The sequence below is a fragment of the Phragmites australis genome, chromosome 4 (assembly GCF_958298935.1).
Source record: "Phragmites australis chromosome 4, lpPhrAust1.1, whole genome shotgun sequence".
Lineage (NCBI taxonomy): Eukaryota > Viridiplantae > Streptophyta > Magnoliopsida > Poales > Poaceae > Phragmites > Phragmites australis.
Window position 1 is genome coordinate 24,838,500 of NC_084924.1, and position 24,307 is coordinate 24,862,806.

A 24,307-nucleotide genomic window follows, 5' to 3' on the forward strand; every position below is an offset into this window, starting at 1 on the left:
CCCGGCTGATTTTGGAGAGGGCGCAGCTCGCGAGCGCCCAGGAGGAGGCCCGCGCGGGAGCAAAAACTCCTGGAAGATACCCGCGCGGAGGTCGTGCGGGAACAAGAGATTTTGAAGGCCGCCCGCGCCGAAGCCGCGCGGGAGCGAGAAGATACCGCCCGCCTGGTTGAGGCGTCGCGGCAGCAGGCTGCCGAGGCCGTTGCCAGGACGGGGCAGGCGCAGGAGCGGGAGGCAGCGGTCGCGGTCCGCCAGAAGGCGACGGAGGAGCTCCAGGCCGAGCTGACCCGCCGAGAGGGCGAGGCCGAACAGATGCGCGCCGACCTCCAGCGTTGGGCAGACGACCTCCTGAAGATTGAAGAAGACATCCGCCGATGGGAGGAGGACATCTCCCTTCGGGAGGTGGACAGTGAGATCACAGCGGCGGATCTGGGCACCCGGGAGGACACGCTGGCCTACCAGGTGGACGCGCTGACCCACCGGGAGGGGGAGCTGAGCCGTCGAGAGGTGGAGGCTGCCGCGGCGGCAGCGGCCACCATCACCAGGGAGGAGGAGAACGCGAAACACGAGGTGGAGCTAACCGCCTGTGAGCGCGCCTTGTCCGAGCTGGTGGCGCAGATAAAGCAAGCTACCAGCTCCGCAATCGACGGCGGTTCTTCTGGCCCGGCCGGGGGCCAGGGACTTGAGGCGCAGCTGCGGGCTGCGAAGGAGAAGCTCGAGACCGCATTGTCTCGCGGGTCAACCTGCAGCAAATGTTGGAGGACATACTCCGGCGGATGCGGCGGGCCGTGGAGAAGGGCGGTCTCGGATGACTCGTCGAGGACAAGAAGAGTGACAGCCCCGCACGACAAGTCCTAGGGCTTCAGCAGGTCTGCGAGCTCCTCGAGGCCCTGCCCTGGGCCGTCCAGGAACTCGCCGCCCAGGAAGGACGCGGTTTGGCCCACGCGGTGGCCGAGCACGTCCTGGCCTGCTACCGAAGCAGAGACCCGAACTTCCCGCTGGAGCCGGCGCAGGAAGGAGTGGTTGAAGCCAAGGGAGAGGCTGCCCGCGAAGTGGTTCGGAGTACCGCTGCCGAAGTGGCGGCCGGCTTTAGGCGGGAAGTGCCGCCGCCGCCAGCCCCCGGGGATGACCCAGATGACTCGGACACCGCCTCTGCCGCCGACTAGGCTTTTTGTAGTCGTTTCTTTTTCTTTTGTTGTTGTCTTGGACGGATGTAAATATGGGAGTGATCCCTCAGAAATGCTTGTATTTGCCTTGTGAATATAATGGCAGCTTTTCTTTGGGGTCGCAACTCCAGTGTTCTTGAGTACTTAGTGTTCCTTCCGATGTTTTGCCTTGAAGCCCCGGGGAGTACTCAGTCGGACCGTTCCTGACCTTTCCATCCCCGAGAACGAAGTTGTCTCGATCGTTGTTCTTGGCGCGTTCGGCCCTCGAGCCCTCGCGAGTCTGCATTGTCTAAGTCAAAAGACAAAGACACGAACTTCCTTGCTCGGGGGATGGATCGATCCAGCACGGAACACGCTGTGACCAGTGAATACTTTTTCACCTCGCGACCCCTCAGTCAGTAGACCGGAGACACGCGCGGGCGGAAATGTGACCAAGAGTCCCCGTGGTCCGGTGGTGCCCGGGCTTAAGATGGACCGGACCGAGCACTGACAGCCTGCCCCTGAAGCCTGGGCTCCGGACTACTCGAGCAGCTCGAGCGATAGGATTACCCAGGGCACCCAAGGACTCGGTAGTGCTCGGGGTCCTTAAAAGCGGACCGAACACCACGACCACCACGAAGGGCTTCGGTCAGACATTACTGTACGCACGGTACACCTTTCTACGAACCGCTCTGTCGTTCCAGGAAAAAGTAGACACACAGTAGGGTTTTGTGCGCGAGGAGATCATTTCGCCGAGCAGATTAAAATGCGAGGGCCCCCGAGGATGACTCGGGAACATAATATTATTGAACGCAAATTTGTCTGAATTTAACCACTCACCGGACAGCTGTCGGCCTTCCGGCCAACCGATCCAGGAAGGGCGTGTGCTTCCGAGCTCGGGGTGCCCGGGGACTTGGTTCCTTCAGCCGGAGCGCCCGAACGTCCAGGAGCACATGAGGATCCTGGGGTCGGGTGATCTCGACCACTCATGCCTAAGCGGTAGGACCACCCGAGGACCCTTGGGGCCGACCAGCAACCGGGGCATCGAAGCCCTCGCGGTCGAGCTGCTCTTGATTGTCGGCCTGTGACTTAAGAGAGAATAGGGAATTTCTTTGCCTAATGCGCTCTGTCAGTGCGGTACTTGTTATAGACTGCTCTCGTTTTCGACCCGAGACCTCTTGAATACCCAAACCGGCGGACGAGAGCAGACAGAGGCATAACCCAGAGGTCCTATGGTTCGGTGTTGCCCGGGTATGACAGACCAGACCGAGTACCGACAGCCCGTCCCAGGGGCCTGAGCTCCGGACTACTCGAGCAGCTCGAGCGATAGGATTACCCAGAGCACCCTAGAACTCGGTAGTGCCCAGGAGCCTGCCACGACACCGAACACCATAGCCTACCATGTCAAACGTAAGTCAGCGGCAACTGCCCGCATGCATACCGATTGGGATTCTTTTATCAGCGGGGAAAATAAGAGAGCGAACTTTTTCTCGCACAATCGAGCATCTCACCAGACAGATTAAACATAGGGAATCCAGAAAAATGAATTTGACATAGAGACTACATATTGAGATTTATAATGAATTGACAAATTTTACAAGGTTGGGCGACGGTGACTTACCCAATGGGTGGTACCCCCGGTCAACTTGGGCGGGGGGAAGCCCCCGGCCTGGTTGACCTGAGCTGCGAGCATGGCCGTCTACGGGTAGAACCTGCGCAGGTGCTCGATGTTCCACAGGTTCGGAAGCGGCTGCCCATCCTCTGCTGCCAACCTGAAAGAACCTTCTCGCGGGACCCCGATCACGGTGAAGGGACCTTCTCACATGGGGGACAGCTTATTCTTTCCTTCGCGCGACTGGACGCGTCGGAGAACTAGGTCCCCCACCTCGAGAGATCGGGACGGACATGGCGCAGATGATATCGCCGCAGACTCTGCTGGTACCGAGCCGCCCGGACGGCGGCACACCGCCGGCGCTCTTCCAGGTAGTCAACGTCGTCGCGCCTTTGCTACTCCTGCTCACCCTCAGAATATGCATGCACCCGAGGGGAGCCTAGAGTGAGCTCGGAGGGGAGGACCGCCTCAGCGCCGTAGACAAGGAAGAACGGAGTCTCCCCGGTGGCGTGGCTTGGCGTGGTCCGATTAGCCCATAGCACGACGGGCAGCTCATCCACCCATCCCTTCCCGTGCTTGGCGAGCACGTTATAGGTCCAGGTTTTGAGGCCCTTCAGTATCTCTGCGTTGGCGCGCTCGACTTGCCTGTTACTCTGAGGATGAGCGACGGAGGCAAAGCAGAGCTTGATGCCGAGGTCTTCGCAGTAGTCCCCGAACAGGGCACTCGTGAACTGGGTGCCGTTGTCGGTGATGATCCGGTTCGGGACGCAAAAGCGACTGGTGATGCCGTGGATAAACTGGAGCGCCGTGTTTTTGGTCACCTTGAGGACTGGGACCGCCTCCGGCCACTTGGTAAACTTGTCGATGGCGACGTATAGGTACGCATAGCCCCCGATTGCTCGGGGGAATGGACCCAGAATGTCCAACCCCCAGACCACGAAAGGCCATGATAGGGGGATGGTGTTTAGAGCCTGAGCTGGCTGGTGAATCTGCTTTGCGTGGAACTGGCATGCCCTGCAGCGCCGAACCAGCTCGGAAGCATCCTGGAGAGCTGTAGCCCAGTAGAAACCTTGCCGGAAGGCCTTCCCGACCAACGTGCGGAACGATGAATGGCCACCGCACTCGCCCTTGTGGATCTCAGCGAGAAGATCGCCGCCTTCTGCCCGGGAGATGCATCTCAGGAGGACACCTCCTGCACTACGCCGGTAGAGATCCCCATCTACTATGGCATAGCGTCTGGACTGCCGAGCAACTCTTTCGGCAGACGCCTCATCCCTGGGAAGGAACTTTTCCTTCAAGTACACTCGGATGTCAGACATCCACGATGCATCTTGAGAACATTCGGCGAGTGCAGCGCACTCGCCGGACGGCGGCACCCTGACGGGGCTTCCCACTGAGGGCACCACCGGGGTCCCCTGAATTGAGTTCGAGGTTTCCCCTTCGTCCTGTTCGGCAGGAAGGACGGAAGGCCGTGTGAGTCTTTCTTCAAAGACTCCGGTAGGGACGCGCACATGGGAGGAGGCCAGGCGGGAGAGCTCGTCGGCCAGAGTGTTGTCACGGCGAGGGATGTGCCGCAACTCCAGGCCATCGAAACACCTCTCCAGCTTCCTGACCGCTGCCACGTACGCTGCCAGTTAAGGATCTGTGCACTGGTACTCCTTGGATACCTGGTTGACCACCAGTTGGGAGTCCCCTTTGACCAGGAGGCGACGAATCCCGAGCCCCACCGCAGCCCGGAGGCCGGTGATGAGACCTTCATATTCCACCATGTTGTTGGACGCGCGGAACTGCAACTGTACGACGTACCGGAGCTCTTCACCAGTTGGGGAGGTGAGAACCACTCCGGCCCCTGCGCCTTTCAGCGAGAGGGAGCCGTCGAAGTGCATGACCCAGTACCCGGGCGCGTCGTGCCCGAGATAGGCAGAGATCTCTTCTGGGACGATATTGGGGACGGGTGTCCACTCTGCCACGAAGTCGGAGAGCGCCTGGCTTTTGATCGCCTGGCGACTGACAAAGTGCAGGTCGAATTCCGCCAGCTCCACTGCCCACTTGACAACACGCCCGGTGCCTTCCCGGTTCCGGAGAATGGGTCCCAGTGGATACGTGGTAACTACCGAGACCTTGTGCGCTTCGAAGTAGTGGCACAGCTTTCGGGAAGCGATGAGCACGGCGTAGAGCAGCTTCTGAGCCTGGGGATATCTTGTTTTGGCCTCCCGGAGGACTTCACTGACGAAGTACACCGGTCGCTGTACCCGGTGGGCCCGGACGACAGCTTTACCTGGGGGCTGCTGCAGCCCCCAGGCTCGGTGGCATGGTCAGGGCTGGCCGGATACTCAGGCTCGGCTCCCTGATCGGGAGGAGCAGTGTGCTCGGGCTCGACCCCTCGCTCAGGGGGAGCCGCGAGGACGGGTGAGTCCTCGGGCTCGACCCCTCGCTCAGGGGAGCCGCGAGGACGGGTGAGTGCTCGGGGGCCACTAGGAGCTGGGACCCAGCACCTGGCCCCACGCACTCGTCGTGCTCCACCACCAGCACCATGCTCACGACCTGAGGAGTGACCGAAACGTAGAGCAGTAGGGGCTCACCTTCGAAGGGAGCCACCAGCACGGGTGGCGAGGTAAGGTACCTCTTCAGATCACGGAAGGCCTGCTCGGCCTCCGGCGTCCAGTCGAAGCGACCGGTCTTCTTCAGAAGCTTGAAGAGGGGGAGCCCTCGCTCCCCGAGCTTGGAGATGAAGCGCCCGAGGGCCGCCATGCAGCCGGCGAGACGCTGGACCTCTTTGAGTCGAGCCGGGGGTCACATCTGCTCGATGGCCCGGATCTTCTCTGGATTGGCCTCGATTCCTTGGCCAGAAACCAAGAAACCGAGGAGCTTGCCCGCCGGTACCCCGAAGACACACTTCTCGGGGTTGAGCTTGAGGCGGGTGGTGCGAAGACTGTTGAAAGTCTCAGCAAGGTCCTCGAGCAGGGTGGCGCGGTCTCGGGTTTTGACCACGAGATCATCGATGTAAGCCTCGACGTTGCGGCCAACCTGTGAATCAAGGGTAATGCGAATGGTGTGCTGGAAAGAGGATCTAGCGTTGCGCAAACCAAAAGGCATTGACATATAGCAGTAAGTCTCCACCAGAGTGGTAAAAGCAGTTTTTTCCTCGTCCCCTACGGCCATGCGGATCTGGTGATATCCAGAGTTTGCATCTAAAAAGCATAAAAGATCGCATCCCGCAGTTGCATCTATAATTTGATCAATGCGAGGTAAAGGGAAGGAATCTTTAGGGCAAGCCTTATTTAGGTCGGTGTAGTCCACGCACATGCGGAGCTTGCTGTTGGCCTTCGGGATGATGACTGGATTTGCCAGCCAGTCGGGGTGGAGGACCTCTCGGATAAATTCGGTGTCGAGGAGCTTGCTGACCTGCTCCCGGATAAACTCATGGCGCTCAGGCGCCTGCGCCGGACCTTCTGCTTCACCGGGCGGGCGTCCGGACGCACCGCCAAGTGATGCTCGATCACCTCCCTAGGGATCCTGGGCATGTCGGACGGTTGCCAGGGAAACACGTCTGCATTAGCCCGGAGGAAGGTGACGAGCGCGCTTTCCTATTTGCTGCCCAGGTCACCGCCAATCCGGACGACCTGGGTAGCGCCTTCGCCCACCACGACCTCCTTCGTCGGAACAGAGGCGTCGGCGACGAGTCGGGGTTTGGATGAAGAGGGTCCCGGGCCCCCTGTGCAGCCTTTGACCTCGGCCCGCGCTGAAACCAAAGCCATGTATGACTGCTCAGCGCAGGAGACGGCGCCGCCGGAGTCGGCGGTCACGGAGATGGGGCCAGCGGGGCCCGGCAACTTAACCGTGAGATATGCATAGTGCACGGCCATCATGAACTTGGCGAGCGCCGGACGCCCGAGGATGGCGTTGTAGGGGAGGGGGAGCTCTGCGATGTCGAAGAGGACGCACTCCGTGCGGAAGTTGTCCCGACTCCCAAAGGTCACCTGCCCAAGGGGCAGGGAGTGCCCGAGGGTCACTCCGCAGAAGGGGAGCGACGGCCTTAGGCGCCTGGACGACACCTGCAGCTTCTCAAAAGCCTCCTTGGAGAGGAGGTTGAGGCCTGCACCACCGTCGATCAGCACTCTACCGACCTTAATATTGCAGACAGTGGGGGACACCACCAGGGGTAGTCGCCCCACGACTGCAGTACTTGCGGGGTGATCGGCCATGCTGGACGTGATCGGGGCGTCCGACCACCTCAGGGGCCTAGCGGCCTCTTCGCTCGGGGTTGCCGAGCATACCTCGCGCCGCATGACCTTGATGCCCCGGCATGAGGAAGGCGTGTAGGCGCCTCCGTCGATGAAGGCGACGGCATGCTCGGGCTCCTGAAAGCCGAGCTCGGCATTGTCGGGGGCGACCTCGGCATCGCCTCCCCCGCGGGACTCGTCGCGCTCCCTCTGGCGCTGCTCGACGAGGCCTTTGGCCATTCGACACTCCGTGAGATCGTGCCATCTGGTCTGGTGTATGGGGCACCATTTGCCTGGCTCGGGCCCCGCGGGAGCGGGGACCCTCGCTGGAGCAGGAGCCCGGCCGGGGGCCGGGGCTCTTGCGGGAGCCGATGCCCTAGCTGGTGCCGGGGCCCTTGAGGGCACGGGGGCCCGAGGAGGGGCCCTGGCAGGGGCCCTTGCGGGCACGGGCCGTCTGTCGGCGCCCGCCCTGCGCTCTTGCCGGCGGTCGGGCTCTTGAGCCGGCCTATGGGCGGGGCCCTGGGCCGGCTTGATAGGAGCGGCCTCGCGCTTCCTTCTCTTCTTCTTTTCCCGCTTGTCGGAACGGGAAGAACTTGGTTGCTCGGCGGCGGGGCGGGGAGGATGCCACGCCCTGGCCTCCGCAGCCTTGGTGCACTTATCGGCCAGTGCGAAGAGCTCCGCAGTGGTTTCGATCTCGTGTGTACCTAGCTTTTCGAGCATCCGCTCGTCGCGGACGCCCTGCCAAAAAGCGACGATAACAGTGTGGGGGGCCACCCGCGGGATGGTGTTGCGGACCTGGCTGAAACGCTGAATAAAGCACCGCAGCATCTCCCCCTCCTATTGCTTGACGGCGTGGAGGTCGCACTCCAAGCGGGGGCGCGTGAATGTGCCCTGAAAGTTGGCCACAAACTGGTGGCAGAGGTCATCCCAGGAGCTAATAGACCCTGGGGGTAAGTTCATAAGCCAGGAACGAGCAGAGCCCCTCAAGGCAACATGAAAATAATTTGCCATCACCTTTTCGCTGCCTCCGGTCGCTTGAACGGCCGTAGTGTAAATCTGGAGGAACTCGACAGGGTCGATGGACCCGTCGTACTTCTCCGGTAGCTCGGGGCGGAACTTGGAGGGCCACTTGACCCGTCGGAGCTCAGTGGTAAAGGCACGGCAACCGGTGTCGTACCCCGCGACGCGGGCGGGAGTCCTTGGTGGCGAATGCTGGCAAGCCGGAGATTCCCGGTGATCGTGGGCCAGGAAAGAGGAAGCCTGGTCCTCTGCCTCGGCCTCCTGCCGGGTTTCCCGCTGGCGCTCGAGAGTGACACGGGCGTCCTCGTGGCCCCTCCGCTCGTTGAGACGCAAGCGGAGGTCCCGGGCTTCGGACACGGCCAGGGGGGGCGGCACTCCGCCTGGAGGCCCCCCGGCCCATGCGGACGTTGCCCGTTGAAGAGCCAGTTCTGGCAGCACCATGCTGGGTGGTGGTGCGAGGACTTCCGGCCAGCACCTGGCGGCGAGCAGTGACGACCAAGGCGACGACATCTTGGATCCACCGGCCTTCCGGAGTGTTTGGCGTGGCCTGGAAGGGCGGATGCCTGAGGAGAGCATGCGCTGCAAGCAGCGCACTCCCCGGGCTGGCCTCGCTAAAGGCAAGTCTGCGCCGAAGTGGCACCCGACGCTGTCCAGAGGCGGACCTGGCGGCCGGGGTCTCGACCTCCTGCTGGGGGTCGGAGGGTGCATCAGCGGCGACGGCAGCGGCCCTGCTGGGCCCAGCGCCTTGGTCCCCTTGGGAGGGAAAAACCGCGCACGTGGATAGTGGCTGCTGCTGGAACGCAGCAGCGACTAGGGCCTCCTGGGCGTCGGGCAGCACTCCGTCACTGGAAGTAGAGCCGGAACGCTGGAGACGGTGCCCACCGGCCATCTTTTCCTGTGGAAGAAAGCAAACGAACAGATTCAGGGATGTTCCCCCCTACCTGGCGCGCCAGCTATCGGAGGATGAACTCCTGTCGCAGGGATCCCGAGAGACCCCTTTTTAGAGATTCGGCCGGGGGGATGATCCTGAATGAGTTCGTCGGAGAAATAAATGGAAGTGGAAATAAATGCAACGGCCGGTGGGGGGGATTGGTCAACCTAGTGCAAAGAGAAATAAATGCACCGGAGTTTAGACAGGTTCGGGCCGCACGGGGGCGTAATACCCTACTCCTGTGTGGATGCAATATCCTTCCTCGAAGGGAATCCCTCAAGGATATATCTGGTTACAAGGGTATATTGTCTAACAGAGAGCTTGAGGCTCCCTTGCTCTAGCTCTGCTCGAGCTTGCTTGCGGTGTTCTTCAGATGCTTTCTCGTGTATCTCTGTCGTGCTTCTTTCTTATCTCTCTGATCTTGTTCGCGCCTCTTCTGTCTTGCTGATCTTGTTCGCTTTCGCTCTCTTCTCCGATCTCTTTTCCTGTGTTATCCATCCCTTCCTTTTATACACTCGCCGACCACGACTTACCCCAAATGGGAAAGAGGGGGCTCAAGTTCCAAGACGCCACGATTGAGAAAGGCGTCATCATTCCCTATGGGCGAAGTGACAGGGGCGGTGGAAAAACGCAGCGCGCATCCGACCACCCGTCACTGTGGACGTCCTGGCGCCGTTGAGAGGGCCCACCGGGCGGCCACAAAGGCGCCCGGCGCGCCCACCCTGTCTTGTTCTTCTGCCAGGGCAGGGTGGCAGGCGGAACGCTTTGATCTTGGCAACGTTATCCTGAGATACCCCGGATGATACGGGATGGGACCCGTGCAATTAATGGACCCACGCCCCCCTGCCAAAGCATGGCAGGGACTGACACTGCGGCAGGAGCAGTTGGGAATGTTAGGGTGTCAGGATGTCAGGCCGCGCATGCCCATTAAATGCGTCCTCGGACCTTTGACTGGTTGACACCTTGTCGACAGGCCCTTCTGGGTCGTCGGGGCATCGGGTGTTCTCGCGCGAACCTTCGGGGAACCAAGTGCTCGGGGGCTGCCACGTGCAGCCCTGAGCACTCTCTCTCGAGCACTTCTGTAGAACCTTCGGGGAATCGAGTGCTCGGGGGCTGCCACGTGCAGCCCCGAGCACTCTCTCCCGAGCACTTGGCTCTTCGGCCCATTGAGGGACTATGGTACTCGGGGGTGAACGGGCACCTCCCCGAGCACTTTCTTCCCGGTACTTAAACTCTGCGGGTCATCGGGGAACTGGGGTGCTCGGGGACCAGAGGCTGTGGCCCCGAGCACCTTCTCCCGGAACTTAGATTTTTCTCATCCTGCAGGAGGGACCTCGCGGGATGGTGACACGTGGCGGACGGCTGGCCTGGTCGCGGGACTCAGGGACCCCCGGTTCCTGATACACCGACAGTATAGCATATAGTATAGCATAGTACAAAATTCTCATAAATGTTGAAATTAAATTCACCAAGGAGTGAGTTCACCTCATGTTCTGCTTTAAACATTTTTACATGTGTCTTTGTTATAAGTCTTCTCCATGCCATTCATATTGAAATTCAAAATAAACAGTGCAAACTCTATCCTTACAATTTCTCTCAATATCCAAAACTTGACTCTTAGCAAGTTCTTATTAAAGGGGTTGTATTATTTTTTATACAAAATATCCATAAACGTCCAAAATAAATAATTAGGTTAGCTTTTGGTTGCAAATATATAAACCATTCCTTTTAATGCAATTGAAAAAAATCAAATTGGTCGAACAGCACTCCTCAATGACGTGTTTGGAGGCACCAAATTTTCCTTTCAAGCCAAGGTATGTATTGCAACCGGCAACTCTTTGTTCCTTCATGTGCTCCGAGCACCAACCCTCCTCCTATGACACGGCTTGGGTGGCGATGGCACCAGCGCAGGGGGGCCTCCTCACGCACCACGCTTCCCACGATATGTGGAGTGGATCCTACAAAATCACCGAGATGATGGCTCCTTGGGCCTCGGCCACCTCAACCTCTGTTTGCTCGGCAAGGACGCTATTTCCTCCACGTTGGAAATGGAGTGTCGAGGATGAGCACATCATGAAAGATAACAATATTGGAGCAACACAATATTGTTTATAGACTTACGGAGCATTTGGTTTCGATAATCCCATATTCCTCTGTAGTCCGATATCCTGATCACTCGTGAACAAATTACCAAGAACCCGCAATGGCAATGTTCGATAGTTCAAAGGAAAGTTTGAGGTAACTTTTGTATACTCAAATGTTACATAATTTAAAATTAAAAAATATCATATACTAGAATTTAAAAACTTTAAAATTTTAATTCAGATTTCACAATTTCCTAAATTCAAATATGTCAATATGAAGTTCGAGTTTTGATATTCGAAATTAAATTCTACAGATTTTGCACTAAAATTTCAAACTATATGTTTTTAAATTATGATATTTCATTTGTTTTTATTAGAATTTTCAATTTTATATTAAGAAATTTTGATTCAATTTTTATATTTTTTAATGATCACATTTCAATTCAAAATTTTGAATTCAGACTGCGGATATTCAAATTTTAAAAATCAAAATTATAAGTTTATTGTTTGCAATTTTGAAATTCAGAAATTTGACATTTGGAGATCTAGTTTCTGAAATTCAAAAATTTTAATTTCAAAATTCAAAATTTTGAAAAGTCAGGTTTGCATATGCTTATATTCATTTCACTTTGATAAAATCAGATCTTAAATTCTCATAATCCAAAATATAAACTCAGAATTCATAAACAAAATTTCTAAATTTGTATTTTCGGAATGCAAAATATGAAATTTGACTGGAATGTTGGAAATTGAAATCTTTACTTTTTAATTCAAAATTTCTGAATGTAAATCTTTTTTACTTCATGTATTAAATTATCTGAGTTTCACCAAAATCCTAAACCCTGGCAGTGCTTTTCATTGCATTTAAACTCACTTATGAATCTACACACATCTCCAACTAAGGTTTTGACACATCCATCTAGAATGATGATGTTATATATCTACATATATCACTCCATCGCTCTGCTCATAGATTCGCTCAGCTCAAGGGTTAGGATTGATCCGAAGGGTGGTTGGGCGATAGGCGACGGGTGAGCAGAGCCAGCGATGGGCAATGAGTGAGTAGGGCTGGTGGAGGGAGACCAAATGGAAAGCAACGGGCGAAATCGGGTGATGATAGGATACGGCAATGGCAAAAGCAGGTAATACAGACAAACTTTAAGGGGATGTGCGTTCCAAATCAACCTATCCGCTGGTGAAACTAGGGTGCGATAGTTTCACTGGTGCAGTACAAAAACATGGATCGTTCCGCCCGTTTCTAAGGAGAATCACTATGAAAGGGCGTTTGGTAGCGTTCTGCGAGATTCTTGCCTGAAACTGAAACATTTGGGCTATCCAAACGCACCCATTGGGGAAAGGTTCGAGCCTGCAAAGAAGCTCATATATTAAAGTAGCTCATGTAAAAGTGTAAGAGCCTCTTTGTGATATTTGTATTCCACCAAAAGCTCGAGAGGAAGATTTACCTCTCCTCGCCTACCTATATAAAGGACCCAAGAGATTAAGGGTAGGGACAAATTCCTCCCATATTCACTCCCCCCTCTTTGCCTGGTACGAACCCCTTTGGCTATTGTAGCAGGAAATAGTTCCAATAGTTGATGCCGCCCATGGGGATCCGATTCTAAAGAGTGAGAAGGCCTTTGGACCATGCTTTAGGCCTTTGGACCATGCCAGGCTTCACTCCGTGCTCGTGGCCTAGCCGCACGTGGGCCTTCGGACAATAAATCCTTCATACCAGTGGGTGTTGGCCTTCGTACTAGACCTTCAGCCAACTGGGCCTTCGGACCAGTGGCCGTTGGCCTTTGGCCCAGTGGGTCTTTGGACCAGTAGGCGTTGTCCTTCGGCTCGGGCATTTGGGCTCCCTGACCTTCGGACAACCACACCCATTCCACCATAACTTCTATCCAGTGGGCTTTCAAACAACTAGGCCTTCGGACCAATCCTTCGCGAGTAGTGTGTGGGCCTTCGAATCAGCGGGCTTCACAACTCTCACATGTGTCACGCGTCTACCAGGCTTCGCAACGTACATGCGGGCTTTTGCGAGGCCCAGTGAGGCTTCGACTAGCAAAGTAGGCCTTTGGTCGATGAGGCCCATCCGTAGGACTTCGAATGGAGGCCCGAACTTCGGTGCATGATGCAAGCCTACCTTTAGGCTGGTGAAAGTCTGGTGCGGTGAGAACTTCGGCACGGGCCTTGGCTGGCGAGGGATTGGCCAGCCTTCCGCTAGCAAGGCCCATCCGGCCTTCGGCAGGCGAAGGCCCAGCCAAGCTTCGACTGGCAAAGGAACGTGATCAACCTTCGGTTCCTAGTGAAGGGCATGGCCTAGGTAAGCTCACACGCCCATTCTACTAGCTACTTTGTGATAAATTCACAAAAAAAAGAGCACACTACAACCGGAATTCGATCCCCGGTCTGCTCTGTGGTAGGGTGATGTCATGCCACCGGACCGCTTGTGCTTTCGTGTATTGATAGGTGTGGTTTATCCTTTTCACTTGATCTTCAAAGCATGCATGCGTGCCTGGTAAGCGCCGCCACACGTCTTTATACCATGTTGAAGAAGGCAAAAGTGCACGTATGCATGCTTCTTCGTGCATGCATGTGACGAAGAATGAGTTTGGCCCCTGCACTCCTCCTTTATTATTACGTTCACGCATCTTTGTACCATGCACGAGTTTAATTCTCAAATGATTTTTTTTCACACAGGGAACTTTGTTTCTGATGTGCAGGGGCTTTACCCTTTAGTTAAGATAGTTTAGTTTTTGCATGTATGGTGAAGTATTTACCTTTCGCGTGTTTGCATTACATAAATGCATCGAAGTATTTATTCTTCGCTTATATGCTGAAGTATTTAAATACGGAAATCTACACCTTTCACGTGTGCATCGCGTCTACGCACTGAAGGAATCACCTATCATATGCATGCCAAAGCATTTATGTGTGCATAGCGTCATGCGAAGCAACAAGTTTTTTTAATGTGATTGCATGGCCTCGCCCATGTATTAAGCGGCTGGTGTGGGTGCAGTTCTTCTTCACCTGAGCATCGAAGTATTTATCTTCTATGCACTTGCATGGTATAAATGAATCGAAGTACTGGTTTTTCCCCTTCACAAGTACATGCAGGTTTTTATGCTTTACTTGAGCAATCATTTGTACCTACCATCATGCAGGTTTCCCCTTTGCATAAGAAATCTTACTATTGCGTGTCAAAGTATTCACTCTTTGCATACTCGTATCACATGTGCACGCGTGCCAAAACACTTTTTCTTTTGAATACATATGCTAATTCTTCAGTTGAGGGACTCTACTCCTCAAATTGCAGGGATTTACCCTTTGATTAAGATAATATAATCCGAATGCTTACAGCATTTACTCTTCGTGCACTCGTATAGTATTTGCACCGAAAATTGAATTTTTTTTGCATGTTTGTGCTCACTTGCATTGCTTATGCACTGAACTACTCACCCTTTACTTGTGAGTCGAAGGAGTCCTTTTTGCAGGATTTATCCCTCTTCGTGAGTATCTCAAACTTTCCTTGTTCACACACCACATGTGGATTGGCGGCTTATTCGTGGTCTCTAACCCTTGGTCCAAGAGACTCTATCTTATTACATTTGTCTAACTCTTCGCTTGAAGGATCTTGTTCCTGAATTACATGTTCTTACCCTTCATGTACAACAATAAATTCATCAAAGAGTTTGCTTTTACCCTTTGAACCATATGCAAGCTCTAACCCCTTGCAGGTTTCAACCCTTCGCATACAATGATTCACTCTTGTATGCCGGAACACTTGCAGTAATCTTACTCGCTCTTATATGCACCGTGCAATTTCATTCTTCGCTTGTTGCCAAAGAGGCTATCTTTGCGTGCTCATTTTCTGTTCACGCCAGAGCTCTTTCTTGCTAACATGCAAGTTTAGTCCCGCTTTGTGAAAGTTTCTTCACTTTCAAAGATTAACCCTTCGCTTGAAGGACTATGTCTTCAATGCACGTTTTTACCCTTCAGCTAGGATTGCTACCCTTCGTTCAAGGTAACGAATTTTTTATGTCAAAGGCAATTATCCCTCGCCATCAATCATTCCATGCATTTTCATTACAAATGCACTTTACTTTATCCTTCACCCATGTGCTGAAGATCTTTCTCTCATGATTACAATTCGCTCATGCTGAAGCGTTGTTCTCCGTGATATATATGTTGTTATACTCTCGCATGAATGACCTCGCTTATGAGTTCTGAAGCGTCTCATTTCTATATACGCGATATGTCTGTGTGCCGAAGTATTTAACTTCATTGTTCTTGCTTATGAGTTTGAGTGATTTACCCTTCGTATGAAAAGTGAAGTGTTCTATTTTGTGTGATCAATCACATCAAAGCGTTCACCCTTCGCTTATTTGTCGAAGCATTAATCTTCACGCGCACCCAAAGCTTATCACATGTTTATTGATTACATGTTGATCACATTATGCTTGTTGTGCACTTTGTCATGACTCATCAAAGTGTGCTTTTAAACGTATACATGCCGAAGCGCTTAATTTTCGCATACGTCCATTGCATTACCACACGAAGTATCTATTCTTTGCTTGGGTGCCAAAGTACTACCTTCTATGTATTTATTACATAAATGCACTGAAGTATTTTGTTTTACTCATATGCAGGTTCTTGCCATTCACTCAAGGGAATATTTATTCCTCATTCACAAGTTTTAACCTTTGCATGAGAAATTCCTTATGGCTCATTCACAGAAGTTTATTATCTTCGCAGGATGGGGCTATCATTATGCCAAAGCATTCACTCTTCGATTGTACTTTTCGTGCATCTATTTAACACATTCATAAAAGACAGGGGCTAAGAGTGTCTGCCCCCGCACCGAAGGCAAAAGAGACCTTCAGAAAGAAAAAGGCGAAGTGCTACTTGACCTTAAAACAAAGGCAGCGCACCTCTCGACTTAAAACAAAAGATGGGGGCTAAGAGTGCCTGCCCCGCACCGGAGGCAAAAGAGATATTTGAAAAGAAAAGGTCGAAGTGTTGCTTGACCTTAAAACAAAGGCATCACATCTCTCGACTTAAAACAAAAGACGGGGGCTAAGAGTGCCTGCCCCCTCATCGAAGCCAAAAGAGACCTTCGAAAAGAAAAAGCTGAAGTGCTACTTGACCTTAAAACAAAGGCAGCACACCTCTTGACTTAAAACAAAAGATGGGAGCTAAGAGTGCCTACCCCTGCACCGAAGATAAACCATATCTTCGAATTACATGAATGCATTTACATATTTATTCTTCTTGTGCACACACTGGACATACATCGATTATAATGCATTTTTCATCTCCAAAAGGGATGTGAAATACTGATTGTCCTGCTGGTCCTTAGGTAAAGGTAGCACACCAATTGACTTAAAAGGCGAGGATCGAGCTACCACTCAGTTTCAGCTAAAAGCAACGCTCCACTTGGACTGCAGATTTTAAGTCTTGAAGACATGACCCTTTAAGCCCTGTGGAGTCGAATGTCCTTTCGTACACAATGCATTGCCGACCACCGTCGTCAACAATGGCTACATCTTTGGCTACGTTGCCACCTTAGACATTGACTCAAGAGGGAGTCATCGCCACCTTTGGCTTCAACATCGACTCAGGAGGGAGTCATCATCACCTTCGACATCGTCATTGACTTAGACGGAGTAGTTTTTCACCTTCACCTTCGACGTCGATCCAGGCGGGGTCATCATCACCTTCAAATTCAACTACATCAACGAGACTCTAGATGGAGTCACTGTCACCCTCGACATCGACATCGACTCAAAAGAGTCATATACAACTACATCGACTTTGACGACAACGACCAGAGGGGCTTCTACCACTACTACTTTGCTTCGGCCACGACGACTCTGCCCCCGTCGACTCTGACTACGTCGACCAGAGGGACTTCAGCCATGAATACTTCACTTCGGCCCTGAAGGCTTCACCCATGTCAACTTCAACTACATCGATTAGAGGGGCTTCGACTATGAATACTTTGCTTCAGCCATGATGACTCCATCCCCATAGACTTCGACTACGTAGACAAGAGGGGCTTCGGCTGTGACTACTTCGCTTCGGTCGTGATGGCTTCACCTACGTGGACTCTGACTACGTCGACCAGAGGAGCTTTAGTCGTGACTACTTTGCTTCAGCCATAATGGCTTCGCCTTCATCGACTCCGACTACATAGACCAGAGGGGCTCGGCCATGGCTACTTTGCTTCGGCTGTGATGGCTTTGCCTTCGTTGACTTGGACGTCGACCAGAGCAGCTTCGGCCGCAATGACTACACCTCCATCGACTTTGACTACATCGACCAGAGGGGCTTCAGCCGCGACAACTTCGTCCCCATCGATTACGACTTCGTCGACCAGAGGGGCTTCGGCCATGACGACTACGCCTCCGTCAATACTGACTACGTTGACCAGAGGGGCTTCGGTCACGATACTTCACTTCGATCATAATAGCTTTGCATTTGTCGACTCTGACTACATTGACTAGAGGGGTTTCGGATGTGACTACTTCGCTTCGGCCATGGCAACTTCGTCCCTGTCGATTCTGACTTTGTTGACCAGAGGGGCTTCGGCTGCGTCAACTTTGCCTTCGTCGACTACGACTACACCAACTTCAACTATGCCAACCATGTGGCATCCTTCACCACTCACGAACACCGGTCAAGAGGGGCTAGGGGTACCTGGTTAAAATCCCGTCTTGGGTCCCAAGAGTTTTGCCAACACATGTGAGCGGAGACGGAGACTTCATTTGCTTTGGTGAGCCACGACAACAGCCTTCAAGCACTGCTATGTCGACTACGCATTACGAAGCTTGCCGAAGCCTCAGTAACAGCCTTTGCCGATTACTTCACCGAAGACCCCTACATTGAGCATGACGATGGTGTGCCTTCAACTTCGGCTATGGATGAAGTGCCTTCGCCAAGCACCGAAGTCTTTAGCCTTCGCTGAAGACCCCTTCACCAGGCAGGACTCAGACGGAGTAGTTCTTCACCTTCACCTTCGACGTCGATCCAGGTGGGGTCATCATCACCTTCGACTTCAACTACATCAACGAGACTCTAGATGGAGTCACTATCACCATCGGCTTCGACATCGACTCAAAAGAGTCATATACAACTACATCGACTTTGACGATAACGACCACAGGGGCTTCTACCACTACTACTTCTCTTTGGCCACGATGACTCTTCCCCCGTCGACTCTGACTACGTCGACCAGAGGGACTTCAGCCGTGAATACTTCACTTCGGCCCTGAAGGCTTCACCCATGTCAACTTCAACTACGTCGATTAGAGGGCCTTCGACCGTGAATACTTTGCTTTAGCCATGATGACTCCATCCCCGTCGACTTCGACTACGTAGACAAGAGGGGCTTTGGCTGTGACTACTTCGCTTCGGTTGTGATGGCTTCGCCTATGTGGACTCTGACTACATCGACCAGAGGAGCTTTAGTCGCGACTACTTCGCTTCAGCCATAATGGCTTCACCTTCGTCGACTCTGACTACGTCGACCAGAGGGGCTCGGCCATGGCTACTTTGCTTCGGCTGTGATGGCTTTGCCTTCGTTGACTTGGACGTCGACCAGAGGGGCTTCGGCTGCGATAACTATGCCTCCGTCAACTCTGACTACATCGACCAAAGGGGATCCAGCCACGTACTTCGCTTTGGCCACGATGACTACACCTCCATCAACTTCGACTACATTGACCAGAGGGGCTTCATCCATGACGACTACGCCTTCGTCAACGCTGACTACGTTGACCAGAGGGGCTCCGGTCGTGACTACTTCACTTCGATCATAATAGCTTCGCCTTCGTCGACTCCGACTACGTTGACCAGAGGGGCTTCGGATGTGACTACTTCGCTTCGGCCACGGCAACTTCGTCCCTGTCGATTCCGACTTTGTCGACCAGAGGGGCTTCGACCGCGTCAACTTCACCTTCGTCGACTACGACTACACCAACTTCAACTATGCCAACCATGTGGCATCCTTCACCACTCACGAACACCAGTCAACAGGGGCTAGGGGTACCCGGTTAAAATCCCATCTTGGGTCCCAAGAGTTTTGCCGGTACACGTGAGCGGAGACGGAGACATCATTTGCTTCGGTGAGCCACGACAGCAGCCTTCAAGCACTGCTATGTCGATTATGCATTACGAAGCTTGCCGAAGCCTCGGTAATAGCCTTTGCCGATTACTTCACTGAAGACCCCTACATTGAGCATGACGACGGTGTGCCTTCGACTTCGGCTATGGATGAAGTGCCTTCGCCAAGCACCGAAGTCTTCAGCCTTCGCCGAAGACCCCTTCACCAGGCAGGACGAAGCGTAGTTATAAGAATATCTAGCTCCAGCAATCATATAAAGAACCTACGGGATGTACGTGCTCTTTTCTCTATGTCCTTTTTTCCATTGAGTTTTTGGGATTGAGTTTTTAGAGAGATGTACATGGCGACAATAAGTCTCGGATTTTTCCTAGTTGTAGTTGTTCGTCCTATTGTCCCATCGTATCTTACAGCTGAAGGGCTACTGTTGGAGGAAAGACTCAGGCCTGCAAAGAAGCCCATGTATCAAAGTAGCTCATGTAAAGGTCCAAAGACCTCCTTGTAATATTTGTACACCACCAAGAGTTTGAGAGGAAGATTTACCTCTCCTCCTCCTCCTATATAAAAGACTCAAGAGGTCAAAGGTAGGGACAGATTCCTCCCACATCCACTCTCCTTTCTTTGCTGGTACGCACCTCTTTGGTTACTGTAGAAGAAAATAGTTCCAACAGCACCCTTAGATATGTTTTTGTCATTTCAGGGCTCCGTTTCATTGGAAACAATTCGTCATGCATTACGAACGAGAAGTGTGACACGCCCATAGGGTTCAACATTATCTTTCCCGGCATGATCAGATCTGGCATTCACTTGGGGTTGGACGTTCCTTTGAGGCAATCTGATGTTGATACCCTCTTCCAGCTTCGGGAGAAAGAATTGCAAGGTAAGTCACTGCAAAAGTTAAGATACATGATGCTCTAATCTTGTGTTGGGAGTCGTGACATTATTGTACCTTTTGGATTTTCAAGAGGATATAGATCTTAGCATGAACTATATCTTCTTAGACAACTGCCCGTATTCGTATCGAATTTGGGCTTCTTACTCATTTCCTTTGGATTTTGCCTTCCATAGTTCCAATGTGACTTGTTTGATTACATCATATGTATGGATGGAGTAGCAAGGCTTCAGGAGGAAAATCTTACATGGCATACGTAGCAGAAGGATTAGGAGACATGCAAGACTGGGATCAGGTTCTGACATATCAAAGCAAGAACGGATCATTGTTCAACTCGCCTTCCGCAACCGCTGCATTGGCGATCCACAGTGGCAACCGCTAATGCTCTCAAGTACCTGGACATCCTTGGGAACAAGTTTGGCAGCTCAGGTGTGCCCATAGGCCACTCAATTGTCATAAACTCAGTAGATGCTACTACCGGATATTCATCTAATGTACATTGTTGTTTGCAGTTCCAGTGGTGTATCCATCGAACATTTATTCCCTACTATGCATGGTAGACACCCTTGAAAAGATGGGGATCTCTCATCATTTTTCTTGTGAAATAAACAGCGTACTAGACATGACATACAGGTAGCAGCTCCGATCACATATGATGCGTTGCCTGCTTTGCTCATTTATCCAAGCAAACTAGAGATTTAGTTTGCAGGTCCTGGCTGCAAAACGAAGAAGAGCCGATCATGGATATGGAGACATGTGCAATGGCATTCCGCATTCTAAGTATGCACGGATATGACATCTCCTCCGGTATTGTGGTACTTGAACCTCTAAATAAGATTAATATTTTCATATGAGCTTTGGAAGTGGTAATCAATAAACCAACTACTTGAAAGTTGAAACATTGGCGCAGATGTTTTCTCTCAATTTGCTGAAGAGTCAAGATTCCATGATTCAGTTCCAGGGCATCTGAATGATACTAAGACTTTTCTCGAACTGTACAAAGCTTCACAAGTATGTATCTTGGAACATGAATGGACCCTAGAAAACATTGGTTCATGGACGAGTAAACTACTGAAGCAACAATTATGCTCCAGAAGAGTGTCAAGATCAGTAATACCGCAAGAGGTAATCACCGTAACACAAACTTGATTTGCTTTGAACATTGAGCAACGTAACATTCATATTTTCAGGTAGAATATGCTCTTAATTTTCCCTTCTACTCTGCCGCCGTGGAACCACTGGAGCACAAGAGGAACATAGAACATTTCGACACCAAGGGTATTCAGATGCAAAAATCAGCATACTTGCGAGTTCCTCCCCCAAAAACAAAAATTATTTTTGATTTATTAGAAACATATATTATTTTAAAAAACTATCATACAATTGATATGAGTCAGGGCCTGTCATTCAAACGAATATATTCTGGCATTGGCCATTGAAGAATTTTATTGGTCCCAATCTCTGTACCAGCAAGAACTTAAGCGCATAGAGAGTTATATATCTATATGTCATATATTCAAGCCTGGAGGAAGCGCTCTTTAGGTTCTAACTTGTGAGCAACATGCCGTTGGTAAATTATATTACAGATAGGTGAAAGAGGTTGGACTAGAGCGGCTCAAGTTTGCAAGAACGACGCCGTTGAACGTCTGGGTCTTCATAGCTTCCACTGTGTTCCCTTCCGAATTATCCGACGCCCGCATTGCATGGATCCAAAATTGCCTTGTGGCGATTGCAGTTGACGACTTCTTCGACGGCGGAGGATCTGCAGAAGAGCTGCAAAACCTCATCTGGTTGATTGAGAAGTACAACGGTGCTCTTCAACGCCACAATTAGATTACCTGGAACCAGTGATCACTACTACAGAACACCACATATATAGCACCCCATCAGTATCCGTTCAACAGTAACCGGTATTGTTGACGTATCAGTACCGGTTGTTAAACTACAGCACACAAACAACCATTGAGGAGTTAAGAACCGGCACTGTAGACACTATCAGTGCCAATTAATGACTGGAACCGGTACTGATAATGTCTATCAGTGCCGGTTTCATATACCCATCAGTACTGATAGGGCGCTCCAGAATAAAGCGCATCTTCTCCCCCAAACACGATCAGAGCTGTCGCAAGCTCACCAGAACAACATCGATCGTCATTTTTGCCATCTCTACGGTTGAAGGATTAAAAATTTGAAGGAATTAAGTGCTTTAAGGTTAATAAGATGAGCACAGACTATTAATATCGAGTAATCTGTATCAATTTAAAATACATCACTGATGATAATTTTGAACCGATACTGATCTGTAATAGTGGCTGGCTAACTGTCTCCGGCGATGTTGCAGGTGGGACGCGCACGCTGAAATCGGGTTCTGCTCCGAGCACGTAGAGATCCTGTTCTACGCTGTTTACCACACGAGTTACCATATCGGAGCGAAGGCTGCGAAGGTACAGAACCGCAGGGTCATGGGCCATATTGCTGAACTGGTACGGGTTTGTGTTTCCATTGAGTCAACTTGTATATATATCCTATTGCAATCAACTAATTTTCCTGCATGCGCACGCAGTGGCTCGACCTGGTGAGGGCGTACATGGCCGAGGCGGAGTGGACGTGGAGAAGGTACTTGCCCACCATGGAAGAGTACATGTCGGTCGCGGAGGTGAGCAACTCGATGGACCCCGTCGTCGGCGCGTCGCTGTACTTGGTCGGACCTGAGCTCTCCGAGGGCATGGTCAGTGGCCCGGAGTACAAGGTCCGTCTCCTGAACGACCTGCACACGTACGAGAAGGAGCGTGGCGAGGGGTACGTGAACAGCGCCTTGCTGCACGCTCATCGCTGCTGCGGCGGCGGCGGCGGCGGCTCAGAGTCCTGATACATGGTAGTGGAGTACTGCCACCGGCGGCAAGTTTCAGTTTCTTAGCGATGCACGTATTTTATTAAGAAGGAGTTAGAGTTTGTCGCAATCTAAGATAACTCAAGGAGGCACACCAAACATTAAAGTACTCACTCTTCAAAAATAGTAGACGTATTTTAAAAATCAAATTTTGTGTATTTTAACTAATATTTAATCAAATTGTAAAAAATATATAGTGTATAAAAATTATATAAATAGATTTACAGTTCAAAATGATTTCATACTATATAGATTTTGTAGCTATAAATAATATATTTTATAACAAAATCTTAGTTAAAATCTAACTTCGAAGACTGAGTCAAAAAAATACGCCTATTATTTCTGAACGGAAGGAGTACAAGACTAAACAACAACATGCGACCAAGGATCTACCCCTCTTCTTGCGTAGGAGCCAGCACTCCGTGGTGGCAATAATCCCCATCTCCTTCATCTGGAGGGTCTCTGCTGACGCCAAGGTTTTGGAAGTGCGCCTTCGTGTCTTGTTTGCCAACCTGATACTCTTGTGGGGCTTGAAGTCATCCACCTACCATCGCTGACGTTGATGACCTGACGGCGGTCCACAAATGAGTGATGGTGACCCAGGGGCCGGTGGTGATGCCGACGGTGGGGGTTGTGGGATTTGCGAGCCATCACCAAGAATTGAATAGACAGAAACCAAGAGTAAGCAGACTGCTTCAAATGATAGCCCATCGCAACCAGCGCGAGCAATACAACCCCCGGTCGTAACACACAATGACCGTACGTAGGGATAACTGGCCCATGCGGCTGTATCTCACCACCTACCAACCATCCATAGCAGGTGCGGTATCTACACGAGACAACTAGCAGGGCCAGGGAGCGGCAACCGGTGAGGTCAAACAGGCAACCACATCATGGGTGAGGGAAGGGCGGTGATTCCCTTCCAATGTGTGCAAATGCTTGCTTGATGACCCTCCCTTCAACAACAAAGAAACGCGATGGGTTCCTGCCAACAGTGCCAATGTGGTCCGATGATAGGTAGTTGAAGCAGAGGCCAATAAGTCCACCAGCAGCAGCTGCCATCAAAGTGGATGTCGTACGACCTTAGGAACCTCGCTCTCCAAACGGCACACTGAATGGGAGCGAGAGGGCAGCGATGCAGAACTGGAGCAAGGTGACCTTGTCACATCCCTGTTCGTCGAGGCAACCTCCTCACCTCTGCACTCTACCTCGCTGGCGATGGCGCTACGGTGTTGGACAATGGATCTGGGGCGGTTGTGCCTAACATGGGCGACGAAGGTAAGGGCTTCAACCAATGACGGGCGTAAGTGTACATAGCCTCGAATGGGTTGTTTAGTCTGACTTCTTGGAGATGGGATTGCACGTGTTTACGGATTGAACGAGATTGAATA

General features: G+C 51.9%; 1 protein-coding gene across 1 annotated transcript; it reads left to right on the forward strand.

Annotated features, from left to right (window-relative positions):
• Nucleotides 1-309: 309 nt before the first annotated feature.
• On the forward strand, nucleotides 310-22,895 carry LOC133914678 (stemar-13-ene synthase-like). The gene is made up of 12 exons (XM_062357733.1): nucleotides 310-504; nucleotides 17,284-17,455; nucleotides 19,835-20,014; nucleotides 20,396-20,455; nucleotides 20,539-20,659; nucleotides 20,736-20,833; nucleotides 20,937-21,151; nucleotides 21,217-21,332; nucleotides 21,424-21,523; nucleotides 21,617-21,828; nucleotides 22,368-22,509; nucleotides 22,590-22,895. The coding sequence occupies exons 1-12, from the start codon at nucleotides 310-312 to the stop codon at nucleotides 22,893-22,895; spliced, it is 1,917 nt and encodes a 638-aa protein (XP_062213717.1).
• The last annotated feature ends 1,412 nt before the right edge of the window (nucleotides 22,896-24,307 follow it).